Source organism: Hydra viridissima, unplaced genomic scaffold (genome assembly GCF_058129835.1).
Source record: "Hydra viridissima isolate aposymbiotic clone 2 unplaced genomic scaffold, HvirCarnegie_v1 scaffold_7, whole genome shotgun sequence".
Classification (NCBI taxonomy): Eukaryota; Metazoa; Cnidaria; class Hydrozoa; order Anthoathecata; family Hydridae; genus Hydra; species Hydra viridissima.
The window spans coordinates 4,079,798-4,099,378 of NW_028324306.1; the positions used below are offsets into that span (position 1 = coordinate 4,079,798).

Sequence of the window (19,581 nt, forward strand, 5' to 3'; positions counted from 1 at the left end):
GATCTTCCTCTTTTTTAAAATGATTACAAGCTCCCTTTATTTGATCTATTTACAAGTTTAAATCACCGATAAATTTCCTTCCTTCAACCTTCAATGGTTTAAATTTACTGGTTTTCATGTATTTTTAAGATGTTCTTATGAGAGATAATTATTATCATTAAAAAGAGAAATTTTTAAAAATCTTTTTAGCCACAGCTTCATACATTGCTCACAGCCTTTGGACCAAATACTTTCGCAATAAATAAAAATGCAAATCCCAAATTACTTCTCATATCATTATGTTTTAATAACTGTAGTTGTACTCAAAGTTGTGGGAGATAAAAACTTTTGTATTTTTTTGTTATTATTGTATTTTTTGTCTTAAAATATGTCATCATCAAACATTTTCTTGCAATATTCATATGGAATATATTTATGTCATTTCATTGGTTAGATGTCATTTCAAAGTGTTAATTAAAAGATTTTTTTTAACTTAATACATAAGGGCTATTGCATAAATGCAGTTCTGCAGAATTTAAATTTTCTTCAATCAAATCAACAAGTTACATATTCAAAAAGTTTTTCTTCAAAATGTCAGTCAGAATTATGAAAACAAGAAGCCAACTAGTTCCTTTTTGGTATGTGTAAATCACGTGGGTATTTGTATTGGAGCACTCCTCAAGTTGGATGTTGTTTATAACTGAGTCTTGAAAAGTAAAAACTGGTATTTAGTAGGAACACAACTTTTATTTTATTGAAATATTGATCTACAATATTGAGCTACAAAACTTCGCAATAAAGCTAACTATTTCCAATACTGGAACAAAATGGAAATAGTTCAGTAATAACTATGTGAAATGAAAAGTTATGCAAATAGCATTATAAATATTAGCTAATAAAATTACTCACAAAATAACTAATAAGTAATCACCAAACTAAAAATAACTTTTTTGTTAAAAATACTTATGTATACGTCCTTCATGACTTGTCAAAGTGAATAAGTCGGTTATTCGTCTTTTATATAAATTAATATTTATAAAAGTTCTGACATCTTTTAAAGTAAAGATTTTGTAGATCGTCAATCATATAGAGCTATATACTTTAATATAAAGTTGATAAAAATTCCTTTTTTTTATGCAATAAGTCCTATTAAATTTGCATGGCAGTTTGGAGAAGTTACATAGGAATATCGAATACGGTGACATTAGGAGGTTACTTTCACCGAGCAATTGTATTTAATTAACTCTTTTAAGTAACTATGAAAGCTCTCATCAAGGTGTACGAGACTTATAATGCATATTTCAGCAAGTCTGCTGGGGATCAAAATATGACCTGGGTATTACATATTTCTCGTGTGAAATTTGAAATTGAACTGCTAAAGCTAAACTGATAAATGCAATTGTTAGGTGCAAGTATTTTACTTTATAAACTTAAGCACTGAATTTAAAATGGTTGGGTTTAGGAACGTTTTTGCAAGTTCCGAAGTTTTCAGAAAAGTTTTTTATGCTTTGTTAAAATACTGCATAATGTTTAAGAAAGCATCAGTATCAGAAACCTTGCTGTGACCAATACTGAGCTTCTAAAATCTAGATACAAACAGAAAAGTTTATTCAATGATTGATTGCAGATCGCTAATTAACTAAAGCGTTATCAAACTTGTTCAATCTTCTGCTGTCAGCAAGATGGGCTGTGCTTTTGGAACAGCTTTTTATAAACCAAATAAATTAAATTAAATAATTTACAAAATATGATAATATATAAAACATAATATATATATAAAATAAAAAAATGAGATTAAAAAAATAAAGAAAATTTTTCAAAGAGATTTTTAAAGTGCTGACCTCTTCGAAAAATTTTTGAAGTGTAATATATTATAGTGTTCAAAATTTAGAAGCTGTTGCTTTAAAAAATACTGGCTCCAATACAGGTGCACGCAGAGTTTGAAATCAGCCTTAAAAATAATATAAGATTAGGCTAATAAAGTGAAAGGAGTTAAAAGAAGTAACCCTTTGTTGAAGAGTGTAACTAATAGAAACGAGAATTTTGAAAGAAGCCGAGCTGAGCAGAATAAACTCGCGTAAATTCAATTATTCTTTATTTTCAAACACTTGTTTTTTGTGGGTTGGTTTTTTGTGGTGAACAAAGAAATGATAAGATCAAGTTAATAGATGAATTTCGAAGAAACTAATTCACAGATGACAGCTTCATATTTAAAAGGATTTTCCCATAAATATTAATCAAATATATTAAATATAAATAAAAATTGAATATAATGGAAAATGGTATTAACTGACAACTAACTCTTTACTTCTTATGAAGCTGTTTCACTCGAGTCTAAATGTCTTTAGGACAACATTGAAAATATTAACGATGAAATCAAACAAATTTTCTGCATCAAAATGAGTTTAAAAAACTACTACGTATTGTAAAAACTTTTGCATAGTTGTTTCGAAATGTTCATTTAGTTTTCAAACAATAGTTTATTCATATATATTGGAGTTTTCTATACATTTTCAAATGGCGATATGTACAAAATGTATAAACGTTTGATGTTTTTTAAATTTTGACCTCAATCACTGCATTTTCAAATGATTTAGAAATAAAACATTTATGTCAACAGGAGCAACATTTTTAAATACAGTTTTATATGTGTACGGCAGTTTTTTTTAACTTAGGAATAAGTTTGTATAGCAGTGTCTTCATAAGATATGTATTCTAGAAACGTTATACAAATGATGGCGTTTTAGATAACATTTAAATTCTTTACTTCGAGCATCTTGAGCTTCTTCACTTAGAAGATATGTAGACGCATACTTAGAAATTTCCGGAAAAAGTTTGCAATCATCAATTTCAAAGATTATATACAAAATAGGATTATACGTAATATTACAACTTGTTATATGTTTGTTCCTGTAACTTTTGTTTAATTCAAAAGAAAGTTTGAGTTAAAATCTAAAACAAGAAAAAATCTTAAAACTGCTAGAAAAAAACAAAGATCAAATAGTATACTCTTAGCCAAACAAAACCCCAAAATTATTGCTGTGAGAATAAGAGGGTGACATTTGATATAATCAAACCTGAAAGCTAAGACCCCTAAATTTACAGTTTCAGCAAATTCATCTTCATTTAAAAAGGCTTGTTGAAAACTATTATCGTCACATCGAATTTTTGCTGAAATAAATTTTTGCTGATTGTATCGCACGTTGTGTTTAACTGCAACTTATTTAGTGGCTCCTCTTGTTATTTATTTAATGACAATCAATCTTTTCTATTATAAATGATGCTCTCCAAAAGTAATATCCATGCTCAAATTGTAAATAATCAGAGAATACTAATCATCAGCTGATTGAGGAAGTTTTTTCGTTATGTCAATGTTGTTCATATCGTTTGATTAGGCTATTGTGCTCCTAATCATTTTTCGCAAAATAAGCACAACAACCTAGTCATTTAATCCCAAAGAATTGTTCTGTACATTTCTTGGATTATTATCTGGTAATATTCTTAAGGTGTCCTTTAAAATTAAATCAAATTTTGCAGCAAATTCCTAATGATTTCCATATTGGAAGTAGACACATGAAAATTATAAGCAACATCATTCATGGACACATGATGATGAAATAAAGTGACCAGCTGAATTAAGAAAGTTATTGACATTTATTGATCAAAAGCGATGTTAGGTGTGGAGAGAAGCTTTTTTGGAAGTTATCATGGAAATTATCACCATATCACCTTATTGTTAAGATAAAGTTTTAATTTGTGATGAATGATATTACCCTTCATTGAGTACCAAACTTAACTTGCCAGATCCAGAAGCTGTCTCAAATGGTCTTCCATATTCATTGATGAATCTTAACAATGCACAAATATTTTTTCTTTCATTAGCTGTATCCTTTTGGGAGTCAAATACAAAAATGTCGAACAAACAAGCTGTCAATGGTTTTCGACCTCTCATCTTTGTAGCAAATGCGCTGATAATAGCAACTTCTCTATTTAATTTTCTATAGTCTTGTTTTTAAACGATTTCATAGGTGAGATTTTTTTGTTGAAGTGTTTTTGTTTGCTTGGCCGAAACGATATACTGTTTTCAAAGTGTTTTATAACTGCTGATTTTGGAAGTCAGTTGTTATCATCTTGAATTCACATAGCATTTGATTTTAAAGTTACTATATTTCTCAATGAATATATTTTACAAATCATCTAGGCAATAAAAGAATGGCATGTTCATACTACTACTAAAAGGCTATAAATCAAAATGCAAATATAATGGATTATTTAAAATCACAAATGTGCATAGATGTCAAAATTGCAAAGCCAGAAAGTGGAACAACATATGAACAATTAACTTAATGTAACAAGAGCACAAAATAAAACACAAATTAAAATTTATTCTTTCTTGCTATCCTATTAATTTTTAAAATAAGTTTTCCGTTAAAAAAAAAAAATTCAATTGTTTAATTTTGAATGCATATCGGGATAGCTTCATATCAATTTATGATTTCTCTAAGTGATGGTTGTTAAAGACTGGCTACGTAAAATTTGAGCACTAAAATTTCGGTTTATGTGTTAAATTATGTGTGTCTTAGATATTGAAAAACTAGAACATCGTAAATGAAATTTTTTATAAATTTTTAAAATTTCGTCGAAACAAGAAAAACCTCATGAAAAAGTTCTGCACAAATTTATTTCGACTCCAAGCGCTTTACATTATTCAATCGCAAAGGCAGCCAAAATACCTCGATTAACAAGTACAACGTGTGATTTCCAGATTCCGGGAGTCTGGAACTATTCAACGGAAGAAAGGTGCAGGAAGAAAACAAAGATTCCTTGATAAGAAATTAGTTGAGAACATAAAGCGATTATTCAAGCAAAATATCAGCCTATTGGACAGATTTCGAGCTCAGCGATACGGAAATTCAAGATCATTCGTGATGAAAGTGCGTAAATTCTGTTATTTGAAGTCTTTTAAATTCATGAAAGTACCTAATTGCAATGAAAAACAGAATTTGGCTACCAAAAAGCGAGCTAGAAAACTATTTGATTTGTTGATAACAAATCAAATAGTTTTCTAGCTCGCTTATTGACGATGATACTTTCATCAAAACTGACTTAAAACAAATCACAAGTCGCCAATTTTATGTTTCAACAAGTGATTTGTTGTTCACAACAAGTTTAAGTTACAAAAATACGATAAGCTTTTTAAAAAGTTTATGATATGGTAAGCGATATGCAGTTAAGGCCGTAAATCAAAGGCTTTAACCACTTCTCAGACAATGACCGAGGAGCTTTACATCTCTGAGTGCTGGAAAAACCGTCTGCTAACTTTTATCAAGTTCCATAATGGTCTAACTACCTTCTGGCCAGATGTCATTACGCTAAACATTCAGTTGATTAGATGAATGCCAAATTATTAGCTTTCGTCCCGAAAGAGCTGAATCCTCCAAACTACCCCCAATGGCGACCGATTGAGAATTTCTGAGCGATTAGCCAGGGATACATGTCCAAAAAGTCACAGGTAATTGAAACTGCCTATGCTAAATTAAAATCATGGGACAAAGAGTGTGAAAAAGTTCCACAATCTGTTGTGCGCAAGATGATGAACAGTATCAAGGCAAAGATTCGTGCGTACCTCCGAGGAAACCTCCAATTGTAATTTTTTTGTTATATAGTTAACAAATGAGGTATCGGCCAGAATTAACTTTTAATGGACAAAATTTGTAACTAATTTAATATTAGAGCTATATTCACTAAAATTAGTATGAGTACAAATATGATGTCTGCGCTTTTTATGAAGGTAATATTTTTTTATTTCGGTGCTATGGATACCTATATTTTGCTTAGCAACAATCTATTTTTGTTATTTGCAGATATAAGTGCTATATTCACTAAATTTGGCATGAGTACCAATATGAGATCACACATCTACAAAAGTGATAATTGTTTAAATTAAGTTACTATGGATACTTATATTGCTTAGTTACCGGATACTTTCCTTAGTAACAAAGTGGTAAATTGATATTTGAATATTTTATCGGATTTCTGACCCACCTGTGTTGAATAACAATTGAGTATTTAGGTATATAATGTTTTAGGAATAAAAAAACAAAAAGTAGTGCAAGAAAACATTGTCAATTTTAAATTACATCAAAAAATTGTAAAACAATAATATCGTTTGAACCTTTAAATTATTGCAAGTTCAATAATACAACTTACTTCAATAGAAGATCCGCAAACCTCTAATAAAATCATACCCAAGCTTTCTATCTCACTTTTAATGTACTGATCTTCTTCAATCACAGATTCCTTGTATTCCATTTTGTATGCAAATCTTATGGGTATACAATAGGCTGTGGAGGACGACTTTTAAATTCTCCAAATAGGCACCTTTTCGTTGCTGTTGTTAAATCCAGTCAAATCCAATTGGACTAGACAAGTAATAAATAATGATTCTTCACGCTTTAAATCTCTGTTAATGTCAGGTTCTGATAAAACTTGTTTATAAATGCTTTGGCCAGTAGCACTATCAAAACCAGCCCTACACGTTAGTTTCATTGTTTTTATTGCTTTGTTGTTCAATATCAAGTGCCTTTGCACAGGTTCCTGAACTGCACAGATTATTTGCAAAGTATGAATCATTAAATCTTTTAAAGGAACTGAAGCTGAGCAGTCCTCCACTGTTATGTTAGCAGGATAATAATTCAATTTTGTGTATCTCTGACATCACTGTAAGCGGGATAGATGTTATATTCTTTCTCCAAGGCTTCGCTTCTAATCAATTGATAGGAAGCTTTTGTCAGATTTGCATCAATTATTAAAGCCAGTGCTTCGTCTGCTGAATATTTAGTTGCTTTATCTGTATTTGAAATATTTAAGGTTCTTGGCAGCAATAAGGTTCTTGGCAGCAATATAATAGATTCATCTCTAAATTTTTTATTAGAAGAAAAAAATAATTCATTGAATGAATGAGATTCAATTAAACAAGATGCACGCTGTTTTTTAGTTTTATTAGAACTATTATCAAATGCAACTGGTTTTCGACCACGTCTACTTGCAGTTGGTTCATTGTCTTTTTTTCTGACAATTAAATATTCATTAAGCCAGCCACAAATTTCTTTTCAAAACTTTTGACAGAATAGATTTCCACTTTTTTTTATACAAGTAAACAAATCATTGAACAGCATGTCTAAAATCAACGTCTTTAAAATCAGCAAATTTTGCCTGAATAAATTTCAATATATCTTCAGTAATATTTTGTTTTGAAATACTAAAATTGTTCTTTTGAAGATAATTATGCATAAAAATTTTTATTTACAACATTTCGCGGGTTTTTAAAAAATATATAACGGAGCATAAATCACAAACAGCAGCCGTTATATTTAATAACATTTAAAATGCCAAAGTCAGATGCTGAAAGATCGAAAGCTTATAGAGCAAGAAATAGAAAAGCTTTGTTAGAAAAAGAAAGAAAGAGAAGTTATCTAAGGCGGCAGTTATTGACATCAAGAAAAGAAAACAAACAAAAAAATCAAGCGAGGGTTCGCAACCAAAGGCTAAGAATGAAAAAAAAACTTGAATTCAATACTAAAGTCAGTCTAAATTCCACGCAAGACAACTCTTATAACTGCAAATCGTCAATGAGAAAGGCATTAAACAAGTATTTATTATACTAACATAACTTTTTTAATACAATTGCTTACTTATAATTTGGGTTCTTTTATATCAAATAACATTTTTAGGACAAAACAGGCTCTTCCAAAGTCTCCAAATAAGAGACGAACTATTGTAGAGCAGTTGGGCGCTGAATATGGCCTGTGCACTGCTAAAGAAATACATCGAGTTCACTTCACATCAGAAGAAATTGAAAAAGTAAAAGTATTTTATGAAAGAGAAGATATATCAGTTATGTCTCCTGGAAGAAAAGGTTGTATGAAAATCGACGGAGAAAAAGTTCAAAAGCGCTATTTAGTTATGAACTTAAAGGAGCTGCATCAACTGTATTGTGTGGAGAGTGCTGGCAAAACAATTAAGTTGAGTAAGTTTTGTGAATTAAGGCCTCCATACATTCTTACGTGCAAAAATACACCACTTGAAACATGTGGTTGTGTTTATCACAGTAATTTTACTTATTTGTGTGCTGCTTTGGCAAGTAAAATACCTTTTCCATTGTATTGCAATAAATGGTTAGAAAATTATGTATTGTGCAAGCCCCCAACGTACCAATGTTGGATAATGAAATATTCATCGTGTTGTGATAGTAAATTATTGAAAGTTTCTTTGCCCGAAAACGGAGACATGGATACCTTAATCACCTATAATTGGTGGATTAAAGAAGATCATCGCTGTGTACTCAGTCAACATAAAAAAAAACATAAAAGGTATTTTTAAGCATTTCCGCGACTATTTACTAGAGTTTACTGAGCATCATCTCACTAAAAAGCACCAGTCTGAGCAATACCGTAGTCAAAAAGAAAATCTCGAACCGGACCAAATTTTGATGCACTTTAATTATTCACAAAACTATACATGTGGTTATCAAGATGCTGTTCAAGCTGCTTATTGGTCACAGTCAACTATTACCTTGTTTACAGTTGTAATCTATCGTTACCAATTAGAGCCAAAATCAGTTGTAATAATATCCGACGATAATGATAAATCAAAACGCGCCACTAGTACATATTTAAGTGAAATATTTGACCTCTATTGCATTGATTATATAAAAAAAGTTGTTTTATGGAGTGATGGTCCATGCACTCAATTCAAAAATAGATACATGGCCAAATTCATACAACATTGCTCTGTGAAATATCATTTTTAAAGTATAGAATGGAACTTATTTGCTACCTCTCACGGTAAAGGAGCAGTTGATGGAGTTGGAGGGTCATTAAAGCGATTTGTTTGGAACAGCGTAAAATCTCGTGAAGTGGTCGTCTTAAACACTAAAGACTTTCTCTTAGCATCAAATGGGTGCAAAACATATGTTAGACTTATCAACACATATGATATTAATCTAAGGTGGGCCTTGATAGCTGATAAAATAGAAGAAGCGAAAGCCGTTAAAAATATTACCAAAATGCATTTCTGGCAAGTAAAAAATGGAAAGTTTTTAGTTTCAAAATTCTCCAATATTTTGTAATGGGGTTGTGGAACAATTTTAAAATTTATATATAAGTAAAAAAAATTTACTTATCTAAGATATTTTTTTCCTATATTGGATTCCTGGCTCCGCAAAACATTTGCCAAGCGTATGAAAGTACATACTCCTAGGTATTGAGTTGTATTAAATAGAGTTAATAAAACAAAAAAAAACAGGAAGCATAAATAGCATTAAGCATTTGTTGCCTACTCCAAATAAAACGATCCCAGTATTGAAGAAACATCATGGATAACCTTGATAATGTTATAAAATTCATATTTTTTAACATAATTTAATTGGTTTTTATAATCATTCATCTTTTATTATGTCATTCATTGCGTTATTTGTTGTTTTTCATTTTTGGCTTTTTCGTTACGACCGTCACAGTTACGACCGTCACGACATAAAACTTAACAAAATTTTCGGAAAACTTCAAGCAAAAGCTATGAAACTCACCATATAGTAAGTTCAATCTGTAGTTAAAGAACACAGCAAAGGATTTTTTTTTCACTGTGTAGATGGCTGCATAAAGATTGACAAAGTTTATTTGTTTAGATTTGTCAAAAAGTAAGCGTTACGACCGTCACGCTACGTTAAGTTGATTTTTCAAATAAGTTGAATGATTTAACTTTTGCATACTAAATTATATAATAGTATTTAACATTTCTGGAAATTTTCATGTAAGTACCATTCTTGGTTATTTTTTAATGGCTAAAAAAGCGTCAAATGATTACGACGCTTTTTTAGCCATTAAAAAAATTTTATTTTATTTACAAATATTTTTTGGGAATTTCTTGAAAAAGTAATAGATCATTGAAATTAAAGTTCCATATGTTTCAGTTGTTTTTCTAGTTAGATTTTTTGTGCCTAGTAAGATTATAAGCAGTTGAAAATATTAACAGCAAAAAGAAAAAAAATTTGACAGGGGTGTTTTGAGATATTGGGTTTATAGAAACTAGTTGTTTTATTAACTTTTAAGCATGTTCCTTTTATATTTGAGCATTTTAAGTACTTTTATTGAATCCAGCATCAAAAAAACATTATATATGTTTATTTTCATATTTTTGCCATTTTTATTTCTTATTTTTTTAAGAAAAATGTTTTTTCAGAATGTTATGAAAACCGGGTCATTTTGGGAAACCAGGTCAATATTAAAATTGCAGTATCTTGTCAACCGCTCAACATTTTTAGCTGAAATTTTGCATGTAATATTTTTTTATAATAAGGAATAATGTGTCAAAATATAACACAAAAGGAAGACACATGGTTCAATGGACTGGGTGATTTGATGTGGAATTACCCTTAGCCTTGTTGTTGTGACTAATAACTTTAGATCAAATTAAATTCTTGTTATGTTATGTTGCAATGCTGCTAAGTGGTCTTTATACGCAAGATCTGCATATAAATATATACAGGATGTCTGCCAAATCAGGGAAATGCCAGGGAATTCGGATATCTTCAAAAAAATTAGGGGAATATCAGAGAAATTAGGTTAAATTTTAGAAAAATCAGGAAAGATGAGTCTTTATCAAACTTATATAACTTAAATAAGTTGTATATAGTTCACGTAATCTAAAAGTTTATTTGGCAGATAGTTTTATGAACTTCTCTTTATATATTTAATGTGGGTTGTATTATTGTTTATATTTTTGCAGTTGAAGAGCATTTTTCTAAACGATAAATAGGTAAATATCAGGGAAAAACTAGGGAAATCCAACTTAAAATATTGGCAGACACCCTGTATATATATATATATATATATATATATATATATATATATATATATATATATATATATATATATATATATATATATATATATATATATAGTAACCTAGATCGTAACTAACAAAATTATTGTTATTAACCTATTTTTGTTCATTAAGCAATCAAACTATGTGGAGTTTTCTTTGTTGTCTACATAAAACCATTCTTTTTTGGAGATGCTACTTAACTGAACACAAACTAGTTAAAAACTCATGCATAAGTATTAAACATTATGGTTTCCAACTTTTCTTAAACTTGGTTTATCAATAATTAGGATCAAAATCAAACTGAGCCTAAGGTTCAGTTGGATTTGAGCTCTAAACCATTAAACATTGGTTTAATCAGATGTCACCTCAACTGAAGTGATGATCAAACAATTTTGGTCCAATTATATTTGATAATTTTTACATATCCAAGACTTTGGGATGTAATGATATATAAAAAAGGGTTGTAATTTTTTTACTATGATAGTAATAACTATGATACAATCGAAAATAGCTGTATTTTTTCTATAAAAGAATAATTACAAAATAACAAAAAACTGCTGTCTTAAATAAACATATCCTTAACTTGCACATTGATCTGAATATCAGGTTTTTATTACTTTTACAGTATACCCAATATAATAAATCATCACATTTGTAATAGACAATATTAATTACTTGAATTTAAATTATAGTCACATTTAGGTAACTTTTAACTTTAGAAATTATAATTTAACATACAAACACAACTTATCTAAAAACATCTATAATTTTGTAGTCCTAACATATTTTTAAGATCTAACATATTTTATTTGACAATAGCAATAAAACGCTTGAATTAATTGATTTTTGAAGCTAAACAAACCAACTTGTTATTTTCACATTTAACCAAAACATGACTGACTGCTATATGCTATATAGTATACCTATATAATATAGATAACACAGTAACACTACTTTTTTTTTTCTGTTGAAAATAGACAAACTTGAAAAACACCAAACAATGTTTCGAAAAAGCCTCGTAAAACTGTAAAACGTTTTCTTAATCCAGCAGCATTTTAATTTCAAAATAAATTTGAATACATAAAATTGGTTTTGCGATCAGCCACACTTTGACCAATTCATGATGTGTATACGCTTACTAAGTTCAGACTTGAGATTAAAGTAGATGCAGACTGTTCTTATTTTAGCTGCTAAAATGATGTTCTAAAAATATTGTAAATTTTTCATTTGCATTAACATACCATATGTCATATAACTATTTAAAATAATTACTTTTAAACAAAATCAAATGTGGCAAGTGAAACTTTGTGTTAAAACTTAAACAGATATATATCTCAGGAATAGATGGAAAATAATGCAATTACTGTCTTCTTATTAACAACTTTTATCATCAGATCTGCCATTTGTAGTGAAATCACATTTTGACAAGGCGCATAATTTCATGCAATAAAAACTTTGAACGCCCGGAGAATGCAGATATTTCAAAAATAAAGCTGGCGGAAAATGCAGATAGTCCAATTTTGTTTTACGCGGAGATTGCAGATATGCCAATTTTGTTTTTGGCGGAGATTGCAGATAGTCCGATTTTGCGCGGAGCCATCGTTTTACTCTTTATAAATAAATTACTCTTCTAGACTACTTTTCTTAACGTCTTTTTTTTTTTAAATAAAAAGTATATATCAGTATATATCAGCCAAGGCGAACCAAGCGAGATATATGTGTGTATATATGCACGGAGGAGGTAGACCTGGTCACACTGAATGCTGAGCCTGATAAAAATAAGAAAAATTTTTTTTAAGAAACTGGAGAAATCATTAATGAAAATTTATCCTAATTACTGAAAAGGTTTGCTTTCTCAGACAGAGACGCAGTTTGAATAATATCTGCTGCAATAGAATCTCTAGAAATGACCCTTAGCAACTTAATGTGAGTAGGAGTATCATCGGTTACGCCGGAAATTATTTAGAAAAGAAAGAATAAAACTCATTCAATAAAGATTTATAAATTCAGATTTAAAATGAGCTTTGGTACACTAAGTTAAGAAATTACCAATTAAATAAAGAAAATATTGAGAGAGTTGCAGTTGTAATTAGCTGTGGAGAAGAGCAGTTAATTCGAGTTAGTTAAAAAATAGTTCAGGGAGTACTGTATCAAAGTCTGTGTATTTTGTACTTGAACAGTGGTGTGCATTGGGCAAGGTTAAAGCGACATTCAACTGCTATAAATACTGGCTGCATTAAGGGGGTTTTTGTATTGTTGAAACAGTTGGTGGAGAAAAAGTTATTGGACCTTCCATGTCGTCACTACAATTTGGAGAGAGTGTAGAGATTAGATTTTGATGGTGCAATTGGAAAGACTACAGGCCCTCAACCGAATATTTTCAAAAAATTTCAAAATGTATGGGCCCAACATTGATAAAAAAAAATTTAAGCCAGAAATTAAAAATAAGGCTGCAGCAAGCAAGTTAATTAACCCAGATCCAATTTTTAGTTCTCATCTGGAGCAACTAACAATTCAGCATCCTTTGGATGACATCAAAGAATTGATAAATCTTTGTTTAGTAATTTTGGGATGCTTCCCTTTAGAAAACATCATGTTTGCAACTCCTGGTGCTTTTCATCACACAAGGTGGATTGTGAAGGCGGATATATTCATTGAAAATATACCTTTTTAAATGAGAATTTAAATGAACACATTTAGAGAAAAAGAGTTTCACCATATTTGTTTATTAATTAGAATTATTTGTGTGAAAGTTTGGTTGAATGCCCCGAAACCTGCAATTGCTCCAAAACAGGCAAAGATGAAGAACTTGATGATTACTGCAACATTAAGTCGAATTAAATGAAGTACCTAAATATTATAAAATGTTATCGGTCATTTTATTTCATCTCAATCAGTTAATTTTTTAAGAGATTCAAAACTAGTACAGAATTTTTCCATACTAATCCAGAGTTATGAAGTAACAAAGACAAATTAAAAAGTAAAAAAGAGTTGTAAATCATAGAGCTGAGAGACGTCTTAAATTAATAACCAATTATAATTCCTGTATAACAAAAGACAAAAAGCAGCAGCAATATCTTTTACAAGTTGTTTTTGAATGTTGGGCGAAATTTCTTGGTTGCTCAAAAGCCTCTGTATCCAAGCCTCTGCTTTCTCAACAATAATTTCAAGTGTAAATTAGCTTTGTTAAAATGTTTTTATGCATAAAAAACTATATGTAGTATAATATGATTAAAAAATCTGTTCATTTACAAAAAATAATATTGTATATTGTTTTATAATTTTTTCACCAACTAAAAACACGATACAAAGAGAATTTAAAAATGTTACTTAATTATTACTATTGTTATTCTTTATTGGTTGAAGACCTTATAAATAAGGATATAGCAAGTCAATAATTATAAACAGTTCAAGCAAATATTTAAGTAATTAGATAACTACTCATTAAAATTAGTTGATGAAATAAATTTAATAATAGCAGTCAAGTTGCTTAAGCTTACCTAATTTAATTACCTTGTCAACAATAATTTACAAAGAATACAATTAATTTTAATTTAAAGGTGCCTCTTCAATAGTATTTAAGTTGTTTATTTTTGCATGATAGGAGAATTCAACCTTTTTCTAATGTACATATGTAAAAACGTAACTATCTCAGAAACAATGTTGCAGCTAAATGATGGAGGTAACAAATTTTGAAGAGAACAACATAGTGAACAAATTAAGACCCAAATCATGTTTCTAATCTGAACCATTTTAAGTTTACAAACAGAAATCATGTTTTTTCTAAAATTCCCTAACTTTTTAAGACTTTAAACTCAATAAGGCACAGTTTAGCATTGTCCAATTTAGCTTAAACTTCACAAATCTTTTTATAGTCCAGTGGTACAATTAAAGGCTAACCATGTTAAGATTTTAAAGATTTCAATATATGTTTTAAACATTTCTTATATAGTTGTTTTAAAGGATTTCCTTTTTAACCAAAACCGTTTCTAAGCTGACTTAAGTAAAAATTTGTTTTCTCTTTAGTTTCATCAATTAAGGCTTCAGTAAGCAATAAGGATTTATATGAAGGGAATTCAGTATCGATAACTGGACATGTGACTCTTGGTAAACACTCCAATGATTTAATTGAAGATGTTATTTTCACACAAAATTCTGTTCAAAATGTTATTGCTCAGTTTATTGATGGAAGCTTTTCAGTTATATCAGAGGCTGCAATAAATTTCAATAACAGGTTACTTGCAAAAGAATTTACAGACAAATGGAATAGAAAAAGTTTCAGTATACATATTTTCAACTTAACAGTATATGATTCAATGAAAGTTACCATGCGTTTGCGTTATCAATCTAATTCTACATATTATGATGCAGTTACCTGTATATCTATCCTTATCAAAAGTAAATATATTTGTAATCCTTTTTTATAGTCTTTTTAAACATTCAATAGTCATTTATGTTGTACATAAAATAGCTAAAACTTGTTTTTAGCTATTTATGTACAACAAATGATTACTTTTTATTTATTTTTCAACAGAATTATAAAACAAATTGCTGCATTTTAAAAAAAGTTAACATAATTTTGTTTTTTTATGAACAGAACCTTTTTTTTTCTTCATAAAATTTAACATAATTTGATAAATATGGTTCAATATTTCTGTGAAGGCCAGTATTTTAAATTTTATATTAAAAAGTTTTTTTTTATGGACTTTAAAATGCAGCCACTGGCTTTTTCTTTAATAACAACAAAATTTAGTGTAAATTTAAGGTTAGACAATTAAATGCTACTGATGTGAAATCTTTGATTGTGTTTTATCTATTCCCAAGTTGTAAATCTCAAATCATATGAGGTTTTTGTATTACAAATAAGTTTAGAAACAAATAATTTGTTATGGCATATTTATGTAAGAAGGTTTGTGCTTAATACCAATTAATGGTTTAATATTTAATCATAAAAAGTGAAATAAGTAGACTATTAGTTGAATTTGGTCATTATCTTACGCTACAATATTATTTTTCTATATATTAATCATAGTGCATTCACTCCGAGCTTCTTCAAATCAAAACTATTACATTACTGGAAGTTCAGTTGAAGTGATTGGAGAAATAACTTTACATGAGTCAGAAAATTGCAAAATGTGTTCTGTTAGTATTTATAAAAATGGCTTTATTGGCTTTCCAGACCTTGCAGAGACAGTTGATGAAAATGAGTTGCTCTTTTATATTACTAAATTAGGTAAAAGAATGTTCAAAAACAGACTGTTAGTTATGTCTACAAAGCAAAGATTCATTATTACTATTTTGAATTTAACAGCATCTGACTCCATGGTTATTAACATGCAGTTGCGATACTCTTGTTATGATTGCAATGAGCATCATTTTGATGCAGTGGCAAGTATACCTGTCATTATGGAAAGCGAAAAGAAGGGTAAGTAGTATCAGCATTTTTTTTTGTAATTGAAATTAAACAGCAAAAGGAAATAAATTTGCAAGTTTGCTTTCAATATTTTTAATTCAATTATTCATGTTTTTTGGTTTGGCCATGAGATCTTCTGTAAGAGGTTTGGATGTGCTTACTCAATTTCAGATATTACAGAAGCATGATAAAACTATAGTAGTTTAAAGTTTTTAAAACTTTCATCATTAATGCTATCCTCAGGTACAAATCTCTCAGAAATCAAATTATAGTATTTCCTTGATATACACTTCCAGCCAAAATTTTGAAACTGCTTGAGAAATAAGCATAATTATGTGGTCATTTACAAGTATTGATAGTATTTTCATGAAAGCAAGTCTAATTTGGCATAACAATAATATTGTTTATGAGTAATAGTTGCTAATATGCTATTATATCTGGTTCAGGAGAAAACTTTAATCTGACCACTGGATGTTAACTCCACTTTATTGCTGCTTATTGCTGAATTAAACTACTTTCAAGCATATATCTAAATTTTTTTTTGTTCTTAAGTATCACATCTATAATTTAGTTATTGACACTTAAGAATGCGCATGTGAAAATAAGTAGAGATTGCTTAAAAGAGATGGCTTAAAAGTAAATGTATCATAAAATGGGGCATGGTTGTGAAAATATTGTCGAAAAATCTTTTTTGCTTTTTCTGCTATTTCTGCTATTTTGAAATTGTTTAATGAAATAATTAAAAAAAAACAAAAAAACAACTGAACCAGGTTATTACTGAAAATAGAATAAAATGAAAGTAAAGTAACTGAAAGAATTGTGTTGATCATGCAAAATAGAAAAAATAGAATACAGGAATACAGAAAAAGTGGAAATCATCAAGCTTTTCCTCAGTCAGGAAGGACAAATCTACAACAAATAAATAAGAGCAGTTTGTTGCTATAACCAGGAAAACAAAATAGACAACTAATAGCATCAAAAATTTGCAAAGTCACATAATATTTTGTGTTAAAAGAAGCATTCACCAAAGCGACTAAGTGGTTCCTCCAGTGAAACATGGTTGAGCTACAAAATGCCTTGGGATTGTTTCTCCAACTCTGGAGCAGAAGATTTGAATAATGTCTTCAACTCCAGACATGGTGTAATGAAAAAAAAAAAAAAAAAAAATGCAGTTCTATATTGATATTTCCACTTGATTTGCAAAATCAATGCTGCTGGATTCATTTTCCAGCAGCACAAGTACTCCAAAATGCAATTCCATACTATGAAGAGATTAATTAGAAAAAGAAGTTGGCGGAAATCTTTTGAAGAACATGACTTGGCCTCCATAAAAGTTTGATCTTAACCCTGTTAAACTGTTATGGTACATGTTAGTCAGAAAAGTTATTATCAAAGGATATATGAAATTAGATATTGCCATACTAAATTATTCAATAATTTTATTTTTATAATGGCCTTAAATATTTTGCCGGTACTTTTCTAAACAACCCTAGGAACAAAATTTTAATGTGTTTTTACAAAGGCTGAATGGTCTTTGCTCAGTGCTTTTCAATTCTTCCACTTTGTTCACTTCGCCAATTAAATGAATCATCTTTTTGAAGAAGCTAGGATGTTCAGTTTTCTTTTAATAAACTGATGCTAACTTGCTGAACTTATGTTTTTTCTATTATCAATATAAAACTGAATGAGCAATTTTCCAGCTTGCAAAAAAATATAAATTTGAAGTGTTATGATATTTCTTAAAAATGTTTAAAGTAAATGGAGGGTTTTCCTTGAATGGAGGTTTGCTAAACAATCAAATCTGAATTAGTACTTTTGGCCATGATATCAGCTATTAACCTTGAGGTTATCTCTGTAAGATAACACCATTTTTACTGCTGCATTTTGAGGAATAACATTAGTTGGGGTTGTCTTATTATATACTTATGAATGATGTAATAATATCATACTTGTTCATTTTAGGTAATTTTTTTTAGTAACAGGGTTAAATGTTGAAGAAGATTTTTATTTATAAAATTTCTTTATGAATGTTTTAAGTTTAACCAATAACTTTTTTTTTTAGTTTTTTCAATGAAGGCAACAATAAACAAAGACAAAATATACATTGGAGATTCAGTTAGTATAACAGTATATATCAGTCAATGTGATTCAATTAAACGGCTGTTATTTAGTGATTCATTACATACTAGCTTTTCAGGTTATGAATATTTTGCTATGCTTAACTCAACATTTTCGGATATTTCATATGATAGATCTCCTTTTGGAAAGAGAGTGTCCTTCAGGTCTGATAATAACAGTTTGTTTGTAATGTCTATTTCAAAGTTGAAGTTGTCAGATTCTATGACTTTATACATATGTCTCAGATGTAGCCACTTTCTAGATGGACAATTTTGCACCACTACGCCTATAAATGTTCAAGGTAAGCAGAGTGTTTTTGGTTGCCTTTTTTAAGTTGGTCATAAATCTTTTTTGTTATTGGATTATTTCTCATGAGCATGTTAGGTAGGGTTTAATTACATACTAGTGAAACTGAAATTTCAGCCAAAACTGAAAGTACTGAAATTTCGATTCAACAAAACTGAAATCCAAATTGAAATTTAAGTGAAACCAAAACAGGCCAAAACTTGAAAGCCAAATCAGTACCAAAACAACATGAAATGACTATTTCATATATGCAGTGTGTCCCATAACTCACTACAAATACTATACCTATGTAATATGCAAAAATATATATTTCTGAAAAACCAATCATATTTTATCTTCATTATTATTGATTATGGTTTTTATGTAAACTGCTAAATTTTGCATATCAATGTGCCATCAATTGAATCCAGACAATTACACAAAATGGAAGGAAAAAAGTTGGTTTTTGGAAAACTGGTTGAATAATCTAGACAGTGTTCTGTGGAAAAATGAGGTGTGTTTCCATTTAGATGGGACTGCTTACACCATGATGGAACTGTTTACCACCACTTTCATTTGGAGTGATGCAAGTCTTCTCTATTTTGCCAAAAAAAGACCTAACTCACCAAAGTTGTGCTTTTGGAAGGGTTATTTGGGAAAATTATAGTTCCACCATTTTCAATTAAAACCAGGACTATTGATGGTGACAGTTATCTGTCTATGTTACAGAACCACATGGTTCCATATTTGGAAGCATTGAAATGTGCATCAGCAATATTTGAACAAGATAGCAATCTGCTGTATATAAAGACTTTTACTTATCATTCAAATCTGTTTGATTAAATTTTTGGAAAAATGAAATAGATTTATTTTTGTAGTGACTTATGGCACATATGATCATT

At 29.4% G+C, this 19,581-nt stretch overlaps 2 protein-coding genes across 7 annotated transcripts in view; one reads left to right on the forward strand and one right to left on the reverse strand.

Moving 5' to 3' along the window:
* The window catches only part of LOC145184803 (uncharacterized), a 115,304-nt gene that overhangs the window by 55,856 nt on the left and 39,867 nt on the right, over positions 1-19,581 (reverse strand). The gene's annotated exons all lie outside the window — the stretch shown is intronic.
* Positions 1-19,581, forward strand: part of LOC145199529 (adhesion G protein-coupled receptor G4-like) — a 33,220-nt gene that overhangs the window by 1,114 nt on the left and 12,525 nt on the right. For 5 of the 6 annotated variants that reach the window (XR_016454064.1, XM_090092828.1, XM_090092830.1 and 2 more), the window contains exons 3-5: positions 14,890-15,261; positions 15,896-16,288; positions 18,339-18,695. Coding sequence is in view for 5 of the 6 variants with exons in the window: in XM_090092828.1 (XP_089948954.1) it covers positions 14,890-15,261; positions 15,896-16,288; positions 18,339-18,695 (1,122 nt within the window). In the remaining variant the exon portion in view is untranslated. The remainder of the gene's footprint in view (positions 1-14,889; positions 15,262-15,895; positions 16,289-18,338; positions 18,696-19,581) is intronic. The other variant, XM_090092829.1, reaches the window with a different exon arrangement.